The sequence below is a fragment of the Penicillium hordei genome (assembly GCF_028827395.1).
Source record: "Penicillium hordei strain IBT 12815 chromosome Unknown utg000005l_segment0_segment0, whole genome shotgun sequence".
NCBI lineage: Eukaryota > Fungi > Ascomycota > Eurotiomycetes > Eurotiales > Aspergillaceae > Penicillium > Penicillium hordei.
In genome coordinates, this window is record NW_026623146.1 from 2,660,891 (window position 1) to 2,677,313 (window position 16,423).

Here is a 16,423-nt window from a genome sequence, read left to right on the forward strand (position 1 = left end):
CTGCACTAAAGAAAATACACAATTGAAGATAGAAAAAAAAAAGAAGTAATGAAGAAAGATACGTGGTGAATAAGTCTATAGCTTGTTCGAGGGGGAAGAAGAGTCTGGAGAAAGCTCTCTTCCCCTGTGACTCTCCGCCTCAAAATTGGCAAGGGCACATAGGGAAGGAACGATCTATGTTGCCTGTTTACATAAATATATAGATATGCAAATAGTGATATAATTATATTATATTTGATTCTATAAATGATACAATACAATATAGTAACTAGTTAGTATAACTAGAGTTACTTCATGTCAACAAATAAATAACTAACTGCTTAGTGTTCGGACCCCAAGGTTCGCATTTCACACGTGCTGTCCCCTGACCTCATTCTCGGTTTCCCCAATTCCCCAACCTTAGGCCCTTGGGTTCTTCACAATGGACAGGTATGTGGGATCATTCAATAGTTGAAGATCATGCTAATGGACAATAAAAGCCTATCTGGTGGAATTAGAGGTTTCGCTTTCCAAAAGCTCGCCGCGTTGGCAGTGGAGGCACCTGCCAATGGATCGGAGCTCGCTCGCCTCGCGGAGCAATCCCGACCAACTTCCGAGCCTGATGGTGCTTTGAATGGAGTCTTGAAGCAACAGGCCCCGACATCCCAGGTTCCAATGGTGCGTCTCTTTATTGCTTCCGACCGCCCGGTAGCGTAATGCGTGCGGGCTAACGTTCGGACAGGGAATCCGGGAATTAGATGTCCTCCTGGCCCTATGTAAAGCGGCCTCGTCGGTGAACGATCCAGAAAATGCTGCTCAGTTGGCATTACAACTCTCTCGATACCTGCCGGAATCACACAGCCAGCTATTTCGGTCTTCGCCCTTCCTCCATGGTATAAAGCCGTCGCCTTGGGAAACTCTCACGAACAACTTAACTCTCGCGCTCTTATCGTTGGGAACTAGGTATCCAGACTTGCGGCAGAGGGCCATCGATGCTGTCCATGGATATTTGAACAACTGCGCCGAGGCTATCAATGCGGTCACACCTTTCCATCACTCTAAATCTGAGGCGGGGCGACAGGGCGTTATACAGGAATCTGTTGCTGTACTGTCGATCGCCGTTTCCCTTGTTGGATTTATGGAAGCCTCCGCGGAATACACCTTGATTTGGCATGTGAGCGAAAAGTTACGGATTGTCGATCATCTGCGTGCGATGCTGTCCGAGCATTTCCTAATCGCGGTTGAGACGGCTTCGTCCACTCTCCGCAATGCAAACGTTGCGGATTATGCTTTCAAAGACTGGAGAAAGTATACCCGTCGATATGCTGCTCATGGCCGCCCATTAGGTGCCATGCTTGTGCAAGAAGGCTATATGCGCTTCGTGAAATCATGCGCAGCCTCTCTGATCGGGTTCCAGCACCTGACTGATGAGCAACTCTTGGATGACTACATGACTGGCGTTGGTATTGCCAAGAGCTATGACGAGGCGGATACCTCTCTGGTCGAGCGTGTCACGGATATCATTAGCGAGGAAATTCACTTGCTGGAGGATGGTTCTGACTACCTGCAAGTCGGGTCTCCTTGGCAGCAGCACCTTGCTTTCTCTGTTAAGGGACATGCCTTAATAGGGTTTCTCAACTGCGTGATTCTTGGCGAAGATGCAACCAACAACGAAGTACTGCTATCCTGGCTCGAGGATACATTGCTTGACTCCCAGCAAATGTCAAACGTGGAGCTGTCTGTGACAGTGCTGAAGTGTACCGCCATTCTCGCAAGAATGTCTCCAAATGGTGCATCTGTTGGAAGACGCTGCCTTCTGAAATTCCTGACCCAGGGGGGTGTGTCGGCTCGTTCTACTGTTGCCGTCGCTTCTCGGTGCCTTGCCCAGATTCTGACTATTCTTTCCGAGGACGCTGTGATTACCACCCTTTATTCACTTGGTAATGTGCTAAGCCCGAGCACGAACATAGATCAATCTAGCCAAGACCAACTCATTGGGGATCATACCGGGCCCGGGATGAACCTCGAGGCATACCCTAAAAATGCAAGCCAGACCTCGCTCTCGGCAAATGGCGAAGATGACACCATCACCCACAGGAATGTCATTCATGCCATCGTGACAGTCGCGACTACTTGTCACGATGACAAAATCAATGCATTAGCCCAGTCTATGCTTCTCCAAAAGATTGGTAAGATTAATGTCGCAGTCGATGCCTTTATCATCCAGGAAACTGCCGTTCTTGCTTTGAGCGGTGGGCAAGCCGAGTTCCAGCTTCTATTGAAGTTCTATGCACGTATCTACCTCGATGGCGTCAACAAAGGACTGAACACCATATCTGATGCTGTTCAATGTGCCATGGCTTATCTCTCAATTACTTTGGATCAAACCTCACCACTCCACAGGATCTATTTGATCCATTTGTTGGAAAGCATTATCAACAAAGGTGATGTGCCAGATTTTGAGTATGAGCGACACAAGGAGATTATTTTTGCCGCGGACGATATCACACCCCTCTTGAAACCGCTAGCTCTGCTCGTGTCTTCCAATCGCAGTTCTACCAGGGCTCCCGGATCAGCGTGGGAGTATGATGAAGCCATTCTGACTCTGTTCCGAGATGCTTGGTTCAATATCGCCATTCATGGAATATCTCTCAGCTCCAGCGTTGCCCAACGGCATTGCAAGGAGCTCCGCCTTCTCGCGCATCATTCCCCCCCTCTAGTTGCTGAGAACCACATGGATTCTCTGGAGAGCGACGTGGAATTGAATACGGTGCTCAGACGCGGGATGGGACCGCAGCGAGGCACAGAACAGAAGAGAGCTTTAATTTCTGAACTCCCTGGCCGAGAATCTGATATCAAGAAATTGGACTATTCAAGAGCAGTGTTTCTTAACGCTGTAGTCTTGGTCGAGAGCCTCCGTGCCTCCTCCGGGGACTCTACCAAGACGCTCAGTTATTTCCTTGATCCAGCCTTGGCCACTCCGGAGATGGTTGTGTGCATGAATGCTGTTGCAGACAAAGCGGTTACCTGTTATCTGTCTCTTACACTTTCCGGTGAGCACGATGACTTCTCAACCCCTTACCTGTCTAAGCAGCTTGCTGGATTCCTGGTGGCTTGCTGTCATCGTATTGAAAGGGTTCAAAGTATTGCGATGCAGTGTGCCGACAGGATCATTCGTGAATGCCCTTCTGCCTTGTGCGAAAAGCATTCCCTCTTTGCTTTGCTTGAGATTCTGACCGTCATGTGGTCTTCCTGTCTTCAAGGAGAACTCGATGAGTTCGAGTGGAAGCCATCCTTGGTGTCTCCCATGGGCATTGTCAAGGTCGAATTGCCCGACAACTACGCGTTGAGAAGGGCAACTCTGAATCGGTTCCACGAACGAGCTAGGACTTGGGTGACAACTGTCCTGAACATTGCCCCATTGGATGTCAAAGGTTTACTTCAGACCTATCTTTCTGAATATGACGACGATGGTGGCTACGGACACATTTCGCTGGGACGTTCATTCGCTCTCGAGATGGGCTCGTTTATCCCACAAAGTGACCCACGGCTTGGATCGATTAACGGCTACGGAAATAGCGACTTCAATGTCGCATCTGATTTCATGGCACTATACACGACACGCCAGAAGTACCGACGTCCAGAAATACCTTCTCTCGGCGGTTTCAAAGAAGATAACTGTAGCGGTTATGTTGAACAGCCTCGTGTTAATATTTTGCCCGAATCTGCTGATTCTTTGGAAAATACTCTCTCTCATCTATATGGACGAAGCATTGCTGGCGAGGATATTCCCCTTGTGGAGGTCAGGGATGTCCTTCGGCAGGCTGCGGGACTTATTTGCAGCACCAGCAAGCCACGACTCTCCGTGATTCACTACTTGGTTGCGTTGCCTTTCCAGATCTTCACCAAGGAGACTGTTAAGCTTGGTGTCTCGCTTTGGCTTGGAGTCATTCACGAGAACCCAAATACTGAGCCACGGATCCTATGTGAGGTGATTGAGGCTTGGGAGAGAAGCATAAAGCGCCGCAAAGGATTGTTTGATCCTACTTTTGAATACCTTGATCCACTGCATACTAAGATTGAACTTTTGCCAACTGATAAGGATCTTATGCTTCGCATGCAGCAAAATGCTCAAGATACTCTCTCGCCGCACTTGCGAGTTCTTCATTTCTTCGAGAGCCACTTCAATGCTATCCGTCTAGGAAATTTGCAAGACCAACAGCTGTTTTGTCGCTTGATTGGCAGTACCGTTGTCGGACTTTCAAAGACTGAGGGCCATCCATTGGCGCGAGAAATCCATTTCCGCATTGTGCTCCTTGGTCTCAGGATATTGAGGCATCTCAGCCCCCGGAACAGTGGTGCATCTTGGAAACTCAAAGACCAGATTCTGTCTGCTGCTTTGAGTTGGTTTACGCACCCTCCAAGGTGGTCATTCGGAGGCAATCGGCTGCAGATTAAGGCGGAGGACAGAATTCTTAGCGAGGTGACCGCAGCTTTACGAGGCGTTGCAGGTATCGCTGCCAATGCGCAAGGGTCATACAAGTCTTTGCAAGCCAAAGAAGACCTGCTTCAAATCCTTGTGGAGAACGAACGATCCCGCCTTCGAGTTTGGCTCTTCCCCCTAGACCCGGAGCGAAAGCACCACATACCTTCGATTGGAGGCAAGAATCCCGATGAAGGCCCCATATCTTTACTTCGGATTGCCTGGGCGGAAAATGCAGGGTTGGCTATTCAGATGGCTGCCCGATTCCCCTCGCCCAAAATGCAGGCTGATGTTAGATCATTGATACTCAATTTCCCCGAGAAGGTCATTGAGGAGCCAAGCGCCCTGGAGATTATGTTTGACAACTGCCTACCCGCTGATGTCGGTTCCCAGTTGAAATACATGCTATACTGGGCCCCCGTTACTCCCACGGAGGCTATCACATACTTCATGCCCGCTTACGGCAATCATCCTTATATCTTGCAGTATGCCATGCGGGCGCTGGAGAGCTATTCGATGGATGTTCGCTTCTACTTTGTGCCACAACTGATTCAGGCCCTGCGCTTCGATGCTCTGGGTTATGTAGACCGCTACATCCTCGAAACAGCCAAGTTGTCTCAATTGTTTGCCCACCAGGTTATTTGGAACATGAAGGCCAATTCCTTCAAAGATGAGGATTCTCAAATCGTAAGTATTAATGTTGTCGAAACTTGATCAGCGTTGGCTAACATCCCGCGTTAACAGCCGGACCCTATCAAAGATACACTCGACCGTTTCTTAGATAACTTGATCTCAAGCTTCTCGGATGAGGAGCGTGCCTTCTACGAGAGAGAGTTCTCGTTCTTCAATGAAGTGACGGATGTCTCCGGCAAACTTCGCCCCTATATCAAGAGAAGTAAGCCCGAGAAGAAGGAGAAGATTGAGGAGGAGTTGCGTAAGATTAAGGTGGAAGTTGGAGTGTACCTTCCCAGCAACCCCGATGGTGTAGTCGTTGGTATCGACCGCAAGTCTGGCAAGCCCTTGCAAAGTCACGCAAAGGCGCCGTATATGGCGACGTTCCGAATCCAGAAGACAAGGCCACGATTGATTGAAAAGGCCGAGGCCAATACAGGTGATCACCACCACCACCACCACCACCACCAACGCCAATTGACGAATCATTCCGAGCCTGAGCAGGAAACATATGAAGTTTGGCAGTCAGCTATCTTTAAGGTCGGTGACGACTGTCGTCAGGACATGCTCGCCCTGCAGATGATTGCGGCCTTCAGGAGCATCTTCACCAGTGTTGGTTTAGATGTTTGGGTCTACCCTTACCGGGTGACTTCGACAGCGCCTGGCTGTGGTGTGATTGATGTGCTTCCCAACTCCATTTCTCGCGACATGCTCGGCCGCGAGGCCGTCAATGGGCTATATGACTACTTCGTGTCGAAATATGGAGGCGAGGACTCTATCCGATTCCAAGAAGCGCGCACCAACTTCGTCAAGAGTATGGCCGCCTACTCAGTCATTTCTTACCTGCTGCAATTCAAGGACCGACATAACGGAAACATCATGATCGATGACGCTGGCCATATCATCCACATTGACTTTGGATTCTGCTTCGATATTGCGCCTGGTGGAGTGCGATTCGAGCGCGCGCCGTTCAAGTTGACCTCCGAGATGGTCGCGGTCATGAGTGGAACCCATGACCCAGCCCACCATCAGGGCGGCAACTCGGGCATAAACTTGCCCGGCAGCTCCCACAACCCGACCAACACGCAGCCATACCGATGGTTCGAGTCGTTGGTGGTGAAGGCATTCCTTGCATCTCGCCCTTACAGCACGAAGCTGGCCCATATTGTTTCCCTCATGCTTGACAGTGGTCTTCCGTGCTTCAAGCCCGAGACTCTGAAGAATTTCCGTGACCGGTTTGTGTTGGACAAGAGCGAGCGCGATGCGGCCGAGTACATGCGAGAACTTGTGCGCAAGTCGTACATGAGCGTATCTACTAAGGGTTATGATCAGTTCCAACTGATGACCAACGGTATTCCTTACTGAGACTATGTAGGTGTTATACACGGATCATTTTCTCGATAGACATCTAATTTACATTTTTGATTTCATATTCATTTACCCCCATTCCGTTTTACTTTTTACTGCACGTAAGAACGCAAGATATAACGTCCACTGATCTGAAAAAAATGTGGTTGACGTCACGATTTCGTCGGCACCACGACACATCAGGTTCCCCGGACGAGATACCCCGGATACGTTCTGATTTTATTGCGTCTATGGTTGGCATGAAATATAGGATAGAATAAGCAGCGTCTGGTGGAAAATACACGGTAAATCTGTCATATATAGATACCCAATTTTAACAATGATCGTGATATCTCATATAACATACCTCAATTGGCTTCGGGGTGACGCATTCAATGCATGACGATCTACATCGTACTAGGTCCGAGGAGTGTTCCGGAAGTGGCAAAATGACGATGCAAAGACATCTGACCTAAACCAGATCTTTATAACGTGCAAGCCAGCCTTGGGCACAGCCCTATTTCCGGACCTCCTGACGCCAAATCCTCTCCCCTAACCAACCCAAATCTGGAATAACACATGAAACTGTATATTCTACATATTGTATACACCTTCAATCTCCCATCTCCAGGATGAAAATCCCATTCCTCAACAAGCTCAGCGGTGAAGGGACAGGGACTAAGTCCCCGCCATTGACGGACTTGTCAGGAGAGTCGGCGATAGCAGATCGCGAGAAAAGAGGCAGCAACCTGGACGAGTCCCATGTGCCATTGGTGACATGGAGGTCTGTATTGCTAGGCGCCTTTGTCTCGATTGGTGGTATCATTTTCGGATATGATACTGGTCAGATCTCGGGCTTTTTGGAGATGCGTAACTTTAAGCAGCGGTTTGCACAGCTGAAGCCTGATGGGACGTATAAATTTAACAATGTCCGGTCTGGATTGATTGTTTCCATGGTGAGTGGATACCGTTTTATGCCTTTGAAAAAGAAGTATATGAATGTGGAAAAAGCTAACGCTTTCTAGCTCTCCATCGGTACCTTGATAGGAGCTCTCCTTGCCGGACCATTGACCGACCGGATTGGCCGAAAATGGTCCATCTTCTTCTGGTGTATCATCCTCCATGTCGGACTGATCATCCAGATCTCCTCACCAGCAGGAAAATGGTACCAGTTCATGATGGGACGATTCATAACCGGATTCGGCGTGGGAGCCTGCTCACTGTTGGTGCCCATGTACCAGGGTGAGATTTCACCACGACACATCCGAGGAGCGATGGTGTGGTAAGTAGTAACCCAACAGTCAATATTGCAATGTACCCACCATAACCCTAACACTATCCCAGCTCCTACCAATTATTCGTAACACTAGGCATCTTCGTCGCATACTGCATCAACTTCGGCACAGAAAGCATGGACAACACTGCTTCTTGGAGAATCCCACTCGGGATCACATTCCTGTGGGGTCTTGTCCTTGGTCTCGGCATCCTCTTCTTCCCGGAGAGTCCTCGATTCGACTACCGCCATGGCCGTGTGGACCGCGCCCGACGCACCATGTCGAAGCTGTATGGTGTACCCGAGAACAATCGGGTCATTGTGCATGAGATTGCCGAGATCCAGGAACAGCTGGATGCCGAGCAAGGTGCGCGAGGTGGAATCCGCGGTTGGCTTGAGATGTTCCAAGCGCCGCGCATGGCGTACCGCATCATACTTGGCGTTGTGCTTCAAGCTCTGCAGCAGCTGACCGGTGCCAACTACTTCTTCTACTACGTGAGTGTTTCTTCTTTCAAGGATATAATGTAATACACGTCGAGCCTGCCTAATATGATGTAGGGAACGGTTATCTTCAACGGAGCAGGAATCGACAACACATACGTGACGCAGATGATCCTGGGTGGAGTGAACTTCGGCACGACATTTGGCGGCCTATACGTGATCGAGCACTTCGGACGACGCAAGTCCCTCATCGCAGGCGGGATCTGGATGTTCGTCTGCTTTATGGTATTTGCGTCCGTGGGCCATTTCTCGCTTGACGTTAATACACCGCGTAACACGCCTGGAGCGGGTAAAGCGATGGTTGTATTTGCTTGTCTGTTCATCACTGGGTTTGCCATGACGTGGGGCCCGATGGTGTGGGCTATTGTGGCAGAGCTGTATCCATCGCGGTACCGAGCGCGGGCTATGGCGATGGCGACTGCGTCGAACTGGCTGTGGAATTTCCTGATTGGATTCTTCACGCCGTTTATCACTGGCGATATTGACTTTGCATATGGATATGTGTTTGCCGGGTGCCTGTTCTTCGCGGTCATTATTGTTTACTTCTTTGTCATTGAGGGCAAGGACAAGACGCTTGAGGAGATGGATATGATGTATGTGATGCGTGTGCCGCCGTGGAAGAGCAGCAAGTGGAAGCCGCCGGAGCCGGAGAATCGGCTTACGACCGATCAGCTTATGGATCGGAAGGTTGCGAAGAAGTATAACAAGGAAGAGGAGGGTGCGGAGAGCAGGAAGCAGACGGAGGGGGTGCCTGGGCATTCACATGCTGAAACTGCTGAGGCTGCGGATGATGCCGGGACCGGGCCTTCGCATTTCTCTTGAGGATTGACCTTGGGGTGATATTTGGTGACACGAAGAGTTGAAGTGGTGGGCTATATATGGACCGAGAGGAAGCTTGTGCGATTTTGGGGAGTAATGAACATACGGGGGGAGTTCAGTGTAAATACTGAAAAGAACAGCGATATAGAGTACTCCAAAATACAATTCATAGTCCAATAACCAGCGACCAGTGGGTGTCAATTTGGTAGTCATATAAGAATAAAAAGCACCCGCATCACCAGGATGGGATGGGTAAGAAAAAGGCTCAAACATATGAAAACGCCGATCCCAGGGCTGAAAAAAAAAAAAAAAAAAAAAAAAAAAAACCCAAGGTAACGATCCTCCATGGATAATTTTGATACATATTCCACGTATTTTCAAAAGGAGGAAAGAGTTGAGAAGACACATCAAGAGGATGGAACCCAGAATGGATACAACAAGTCTGATGAGACTTTTGGCCTCGAATGCAAAACAAGTAAAAGTAAAAGTGAAAAAAAAAGAAGAAGATGCTAGGGAGCCAAAGTAGCACAGATAAGGATATACTTCCCTTGACAAGGTGACAAGTTCTCTAATCCATAAAGTCACCCCTCAAGATCTTCTCCTGGAAGAAATCCGGCTTATTCTGCTTAGGCTGACGGGGCATTTCCCGGCTAGGTTGCTCCATCGATGCGATGGAAGCGGCACGCTGGTGGTGACCGGTGGAACGCTGGGCTGCCTGCGGGGAGACAGGGCCGCCGAGGGAAGGAGCACGCTCGGCACGAGAGCGGAGGGCCTCTGACCAGTTGAAGCCTTCGCCTAAGGGTCGGCGTGATGCGTTAGATCTCTCATCCTGAGGAGAGGTTGAAGTACTTGCGGAATAACGGGTAGTAACAATGGCCGAACCGGCCGGAGGGGAACGGCGCGCGCCTACGGCAGATGGAGGGGGGTAATTTCTACCATTGCCTATGCTTCCTGCACGAGCATCACGCAGGGCCTGTGCACCAAAGGAGACGCGTCTCCCGAACTGCGAGTTAGGAGAGGTTCCTGTTACTTGGTCGTCCTCGAGGGCGTCTTCGGCCGGGACGTTGGAGCCCATTGAGCTGGATAGGCTACCTCGACGGAAGTTGCGGTTGCCACCAAAGGCGGATGCCTGAGTGGGGGAACCAGAGAGGCCGAGCGTGGTGATTGACAGCCGACGCTGGTTGGACTGTTGGTTTGCAGCCTGGGTGTTGGATGGGTTGCTCGGCTTGGAGAAGATGTCGGCAATGGAACCACGACGTCGACGGTTCTCCGCATGTGGGACCGAGATGGGGGAGGTGGGATCGTTGGACATTGTCAGATGAAGAAGGGTCTGAACTGAGAGCAGAAAAATGCGGACGGACTAGCCGCCCTTCTCATAGAATATAAGATTGGAGAATAGAATAAGATCAAAGTGACGAGAATGATCTCAGCACTTGGAAGGGAAGGGGGGGTGGAATGATGGTGGGGTTCTTGATTTGAGGAAAGATTGAAAAATTCCAGAATTCAGATCTCAGATAGAATGTGATAAAAGAAAGGATAAGCTAGAGAAGAAGTTAGAAGTTGGAAGTTGGAAGTTGGAAGTTGGAAGAATGAGGAGAAGGGGGAAATACACGAGGTTCACCGAAAGGCAGAAGAGAGCTAAGCATCCGATTTTCCGGGGAAAGTGGCGCTAAGTGGAGAGTGGTGATGTCGATGGTGCTGACTAAGCCATCCGTTTTGGGTTACCTCTTCGATTTAGTCGATGTACTTTGGTCTATTCACTTTTAGGTGGTTATAATTGGTTGTATACTTTACTCTTGGTGTCTAACATCTAAAATTCAAGATGGGTACATTGTGAGGTTATATAAGGCTATAAGTAAAACTATATATATATCATGGTGACTTCATTCTACCCATCACCTATATAACATACCCATATAACACACAGTAAATAGCCAACCAGGTTTACAGAAGAAGGGGGGGTATCATGCAGACAAAACGCTAATCCTTGCAGAAAAAGAGGGGGGAGCATTCGTGTTCGTAGCTCGAAAAAAAAAAAAAAAAAAAAAAAGGTAAATAGATATGGACGTACATCGTGTATTGCTCGTTTCCCATAAAAAGTGTTGTATGTGCTAGATTTCCGATTTCTTTGCCATTCCAGAAGGAATCCTTTCTCTGTCGATGTCCTTATAGGCTAACTACAGACAAAAGACAGAGCAGATCATCCCCCAAGTCAAGCCGGAAAATCAGGACAATCAAGGCAAATGAAACAATTGAATTAGCTTACGGCCGATTGTTGGCTCGATTTCGGTGCCGTCTCGAGCGATTTTGATTTCTCGATTCGCATTCCAGGGGTTACGGAGGCCACGAGTGCGCTGAAAGGGCACTCGCTCCGTCGAAATCCATTGAATACGGAACGGTTTACCAAAGGTTTGACCTTCTTCCGGATCCTCGGGCTCGACGCTCTTCACGCTGGCGGTGTCGTTCTCATCTTCCGACGATTCAACTTCCCAAAAGATAGTACCCCGCACTGAATCATCGATGATTCGGCCTTGCGGCGCTGTCGAGCTCGCTGCTGTCAGGGTCACGTCGAGCTCGTCGGGTCCACCGGGCGGCGGATCGGGCCGGGATGGCATCTCCAAGGCCAGCTCCTCGTCGTCGCTGATCGGCGACATCATACGCGCGTATCCAAAATACTCGCCAGATTTGTTGGCAGAGAAGATTAGATAGACATAAGCGGTAGTCTGAGCCAAGGTCAGTTTCCGTAATTGCAGTACTGTATATAGGTCTATACTCACCTCGAAAGCCTGATTCATCGCCGCCTCATTGTGTGACTGCGTGGCCCAAATGCCACTTTGCTTGCTCAGCTCGAGATCCTCCACCGTCAAGCTTTTAACAATAAAGTACCGATCTACCAGCCGAGCCGGGGGCGGATAGTTCCCTGTAGCAGGTGCGGCCGAGCTGAGCTCCGGTGCAATTGAATGGTCCTCGTCCGGGTCGGTAGCCGTAGCCGTAGATGTAGCAATATCCTCCAATTGTGGTCGGAGAGCATGGTTCACCGCAGGAATTGCCAACCCTACAGATCCAGACCCTGGGGCTGTGAACCCCTTTCGCAATCGACAGACAACACGCACGCCCTGGAAGCGGGAGTCGTGGAATCTCGCCAACGCCGCGACGCAAGCGGCAGCCGATTTATAGTTCACGAACGCACAATTACTTTTGGAGATCAGGAACACACTTTCGATGTCGTTTGTTGCCTCTTGTGAGAAATGATCTTTAAGATCCACGACATTGGCTCCTGGGGGGAGATTTCCAACCCAGAGCGCGTGGCCGGATTGCTTTGGTTTTCGGGGTGGTCCTCGTGGAGTACTCGGAGCGGTCGGGGCTGGTTGCGATGGGGAACTGTCTTTAGATGAATTGCAAGTTAGAAATAGGTCCAAAGGGCGAAGTCCGAAAAAAAAAAAAAAAAAAAAAGAGCTTACCGGAGAGCAGAGGTTGGGGTTGAGGCGCTAATTTCATGGGATTGGATCCATCCACAATGGTTTTTGAGACATCATATTCCAGATCGGCCACTCGTTTATCTGCTTCTTTGCGTAAAGAGCCCGTTTTTGATGGTGAGCTCGTGTTAGTGCGGACCGGAGATACAGCCTGGGGCATTTGGCCGGTAGGAGGGATCCCATGTCTATAAGGAGCAGGGTATGGCGAATGAGGGTAATACCCCGAGCCATATGGGGATATTTGTCCGGGACTGAGGTTTTGCATTTGGGTTCCATGTGGCTGGTAATGAATTCCATGTTGAACGGGGCCTGGAAGTTGAGAGATCGCATACGGCGGATAAGCTGGGTAAGGCATGCCGTATGCCATGCCTCCGGTGTTGTGTCCATACGGAGCCATTGGCATGGGATACATCATGCCTTGCCCTTGGGCTGTCTGGTACTGATGTATTGAATGATCATAGCCTTGTGAATGATGGCCTGGAAGGAAGTATCCCATGTTGCCCATATTTAAGGGAGAATGGGCGGTTCCATATCGAGCTTCTGCAAAGCTGGAGTGGTGTCTGACATTGGGAGGTCGCGCTGAAGTAGGAGATGCAGCTGGGAAGAGTTTTAGTCAATAGACAACGCTTGGACACATATTTTGAAAAGAGCAAGGACTAACCCTGTTCTGATATCGGGGCTGTCCCATTGTCTGTCCCGCCGGCTGTCTTGTCTGGAGGAACATTGCCCATGGGGTCGTTGATGAATCCTTCAATGGCAATCCTTTTGAAACTACTTTATAGATTTTAGTGTCTGTACAGAATGGACACATGTTACTCGAGATCTTACCTATAAGTCCAGTGGGCCAAGGGCCACTGTGGTTTCTATAAGAAATCCCAGAAATCTCGCAGATGCAAGTAAGACTTCCCCAAGAGTCCGATAGAAAAGGAAAGAATAGAATAGAATAGAACAGAACAGAATAGTGCAGAAGAGAGGATATAGAGATCAGAAAAAAAACCCAAGCTATGCAAGTCAGTTCTCTGGATTTGGGATAAGAAAATCTCAATAGAATGTGAGTGTGTGATGGTTAAGAGGAAATTGAAAGGGGAGAAAAAAAGAGAAAAAACGACGAACACGCACTAACATCCCCCCCCCCCCTCCTTCTAGACCATAAGCCCAAGCTCACAAAACAAAGTAGGACAAAAGACAAGGGATCGTAAAGAAACAAGTGGGTTAGACACAAGAGATAGGGGGAGAAGTGTAAGACTATAACCGGATCAAAGCCAAGATATGCCCAGAGCAGGGGAAAAGTCCACCACTAGAATATGGCAGGGGAGAGAAGATACCAGATATGAGGGAATATGAAATCAGACACCCCAGAAAGTTGGCATACCTTGGTACTTTGTTTCAAGTGTTATGTGACTTCGACAATGGTCTAGACAGGAATAGACAGGACCAAGAGGGGTAGGTATTTTGGCAAATTGGCATTGAAGAGCAAAAGAGCCGAGGGGTGAAAAGAGGGTAAAAGAGTGTAGGATATGGATTTGCATGGAAAACACATCAAGAAAAGGAGGCTGACCGAGAGATATAGGGCAGAAAAAAAGAAGGGTGCCCAAAAAGGGAGGTAAATAAAGTGGCAGTACTATGAACAGTGGCAGATCTGTGAGGATCCTGGGGGGGTCTTGGGGGTCTTGGGGGTCTTGGGGGTCTTGGGGGAGAGAGTTGAAGCCAATCAACTTTCTTGGCAGGTGACAGACTGTGGCTGATTATGTCAATGGCTTTGAACCTGGGAAGTAACGTACATATTGTATAGAGAGATATAGAAAATAAGAAAAAAAAAAAAAAAAAAAAAAAAAGGGAAAAAAGAAAGGCGGACGAGTTCGGGACTGTATACTGTATACTGTATACTCCGTACAGTATACAGCCAGGGGTTTTTTATAGTCTCAGATGCAAAAAAAAAAAAAAAAAAAAAAAAAAGAGATGGAAACTGGCTATGGCTATGAATGACCAAGATGAAAATAATTTATGGTCTGAGTATCATGTCATCTGTACAGATGCGTATCACTGAGCAGATCGAGCATCCCGATTTGATTTTATTTTATTCCTTCTTTTCTTCCCGTGTTTTGTGATGGGTACCTGGGCGGGGCCAGAATTGTCGCGATTGGGGGAATATTAATATGTTGGGGACCTGTTGGAAAAATTGGAGTGACTTGCACATCCGAGGAGCCTCTTCGAGCCTGGGCCACTAGTCGAGTTCGATAACAGATTTGCCACTGTCGGGGAGATGGAGAAGACAAAGAGCCTAAGGGTGTGTGAACGTGCAATGTGTGGGATGAGCTCCGTGCAACCTGGACAACGGTACAGTATGTATAATATACGTCAGGCGTAAGGGCAGAATGAGACATTAAACCCGACCCATAACCACAAGGGGAAGGCAGAGACCGTTGGACCTGGAGCTATTCTGGATACACTCCCACTAGGCTCGATCATGATCCCACCAATTATGTCTGGGTGGTGGTTCCAATGGGACTTTCCACTTCTTTGAGACGTGAATATCTGGAAGTACTGGGTACAATAGATATTGTAGTATTCCGAGTTCAAGCCTATTTCAGAGGTAAAAGGGGCATCGTGTGCTACTGTATAGTGTGACAAAGCACAATTGGATGATGCCAGGTCATGGCAGGAACTGAGAAAAGTCTCGATAATGGTGGACTTTGTACGATGTAGTATTGACTCTGTATATGCCGTGGATACCGTATGTACCGCTGATGAATAGGGATCAGATGGAGCTTGGTAATCCTGACAAGAAAAAAAAGCTAAGACATAAATCTTCACATCAAATAGGACAAGGGAAGTTTCTTCCCTCCAGATGAGCCAATTGGAAACGAAACGACAGGAGAGAAAAAGACAGGAGAAGGAGACAAAATGAGGTGAAGTCGGATCCACTCGGTTTATCCATCGGCATCTGAGACCAGCCAATCAGAGATGGGCACTGGGGACTACAGCTGGCATCGGAGCAAGAGATGGACATCTTTTGTATCTTCTGAAAAAGGAAGTCACTCGGGAAAAAAAGGAGATAAAAAAAAAGAATATTATAGAAGAATTCCCCTTGGGTCCAATTTTATTTCCCAGGCATCACATGTGTTCCTAGTTCTACAATATATTGCGAAAGCATATATCCACTATCCACTGCAACACTGTGGCTTTCTATCAAACCAATCAGAGACATCAGAAACAGCCACAGCGACTCTTGAGTCATTTAGGTATTTAAGTTTGAATTTCAATGGATACTTGCCTTCGGTGTCGAGTGTAAGGTACCTTGTCCGACTAACCTGAGAATATCATATTTCTATGTTGTACTATGTACTATGTACGTCGAATATACAGCTGTTAGGAAAAGAGAAATAGGAAATAAAATATGGGTTCATCCTTTGCTGTACCTCCATTTCTTTCTTTTGGGGGGTAGCACATGTGCTGCATATTTGTATACATTAACGGTATAGTATGTGATACTCTCCTTCATTGGATGTCCACCCCCGGACTATTTCTCCGAATCGGCTGACTAGTCCTCTGTCTATTCATACAGCACAGCGTCTAACTAGGTAGTTAACTAGTTATCGTACATTGTATATGTTGTATCGGATATCCAACACTGAATGCATTCCCGACATTGCCCTATAGCTCATATCCCTTGCCACTCTGACCCACTATGTTGGAGTATAGTTACTTCAATTGGATTCCAAGCCGGAGATATCCCGAGAACGACAGGAACAGACATCCTATCTAAGATCTACAATATCCAAATATAGTCCAATTCAATTCGAATAGTGATATACATTTGACGACAGAGGGCCACTGGCGCACCTTTGATGTAAGTGCATTTTCCGAAAGGAT

General features: G+C 48.3%; 4 protein-coding genes across 4 annotated transcripts; 2 read left to right on the forward strand and 2 right to left on the reverse strand.

Moving 5' to 3' along the window:
- Positions 1-421: 421 nt before the first annotated feature.
- stt4 (1-phosphatidylinositol 4-kinase STT4) lies at positions 422-6,499 on the forward strand (the record flags this gene model as incomplete). The annotated part of the gene is made up of 4 exons (XM_056900988.1): positions 422-429; positions 480-657; positions 722-5,149; positions 5,207-6,499. The coding sequence occupies 4 exons, from the start codon at positions 422-424 to the stop codon at positions 6,497-6,499; spliced, it is 5,907 nt and encodes a 1,968-aa protein (XP_056749656.1).
- A 614-nt stretch (positions 6,500-7,113) lies between these two features.
- Positions 7,114-9,077, forward strand: N7537_009935 (sugar porter family MFS transporter; the record flags this gene model as incomplete). The annotated part of the gene is made up of 4 exons (XM_056900989.1): positions 7,114-7,437; positions 7,507-7,763; positions 7,826-8,249; positions 8,313-9,077. The coding sequence occupies 4 exons, from the start codon at positions 7,114-7,116 to the stop codon at positions 9,075-9,077; spliced, it is 1,770 nt and encodes a 589-aa protein (XP_056749657.1).
- Positions 9,078-9,642: 565 nt separating this feature from the next.
- On the reverse strand, positions 9,643-10,386 carry N7537_009936 (uncharacterized protein; the record flags this gene model as incomplete). Its single annotated transcript, XM_056900990.1, has 1 exon — positions 9,643-10,386. One exon carries the CDS (start codon positions 10,384-10,386, stop codon positions 9,643-9,645), a length of 744 nt encoding a protein of 247 aa, XP_056749658.1.
- Positions 10,387-11,308: 922 nt separating this feature from the next.
- N7537_009937 (putative YT521-B-like splicing factor) lies at positions 11,309-13,281 on the reverse strand (the record flags this gene model as incomplete). Its single annotated transcript, XM_056900991.1, has 4 exons — positions 11,309-11,797; positions 11,852-12,459; positions 12,536-13,147; positions 13,212-13,281. The coding sequence occupies 4 exons, from the start codon at positions 13,279-13,281 to the stop codon at positions 11,309-11,311; spliced, it is 1,779 nt and encodes a 592-aa protein (XP_056749659.1).
- Positions 13,282-16,423: the final 3,142 nt, after the last annotated feature.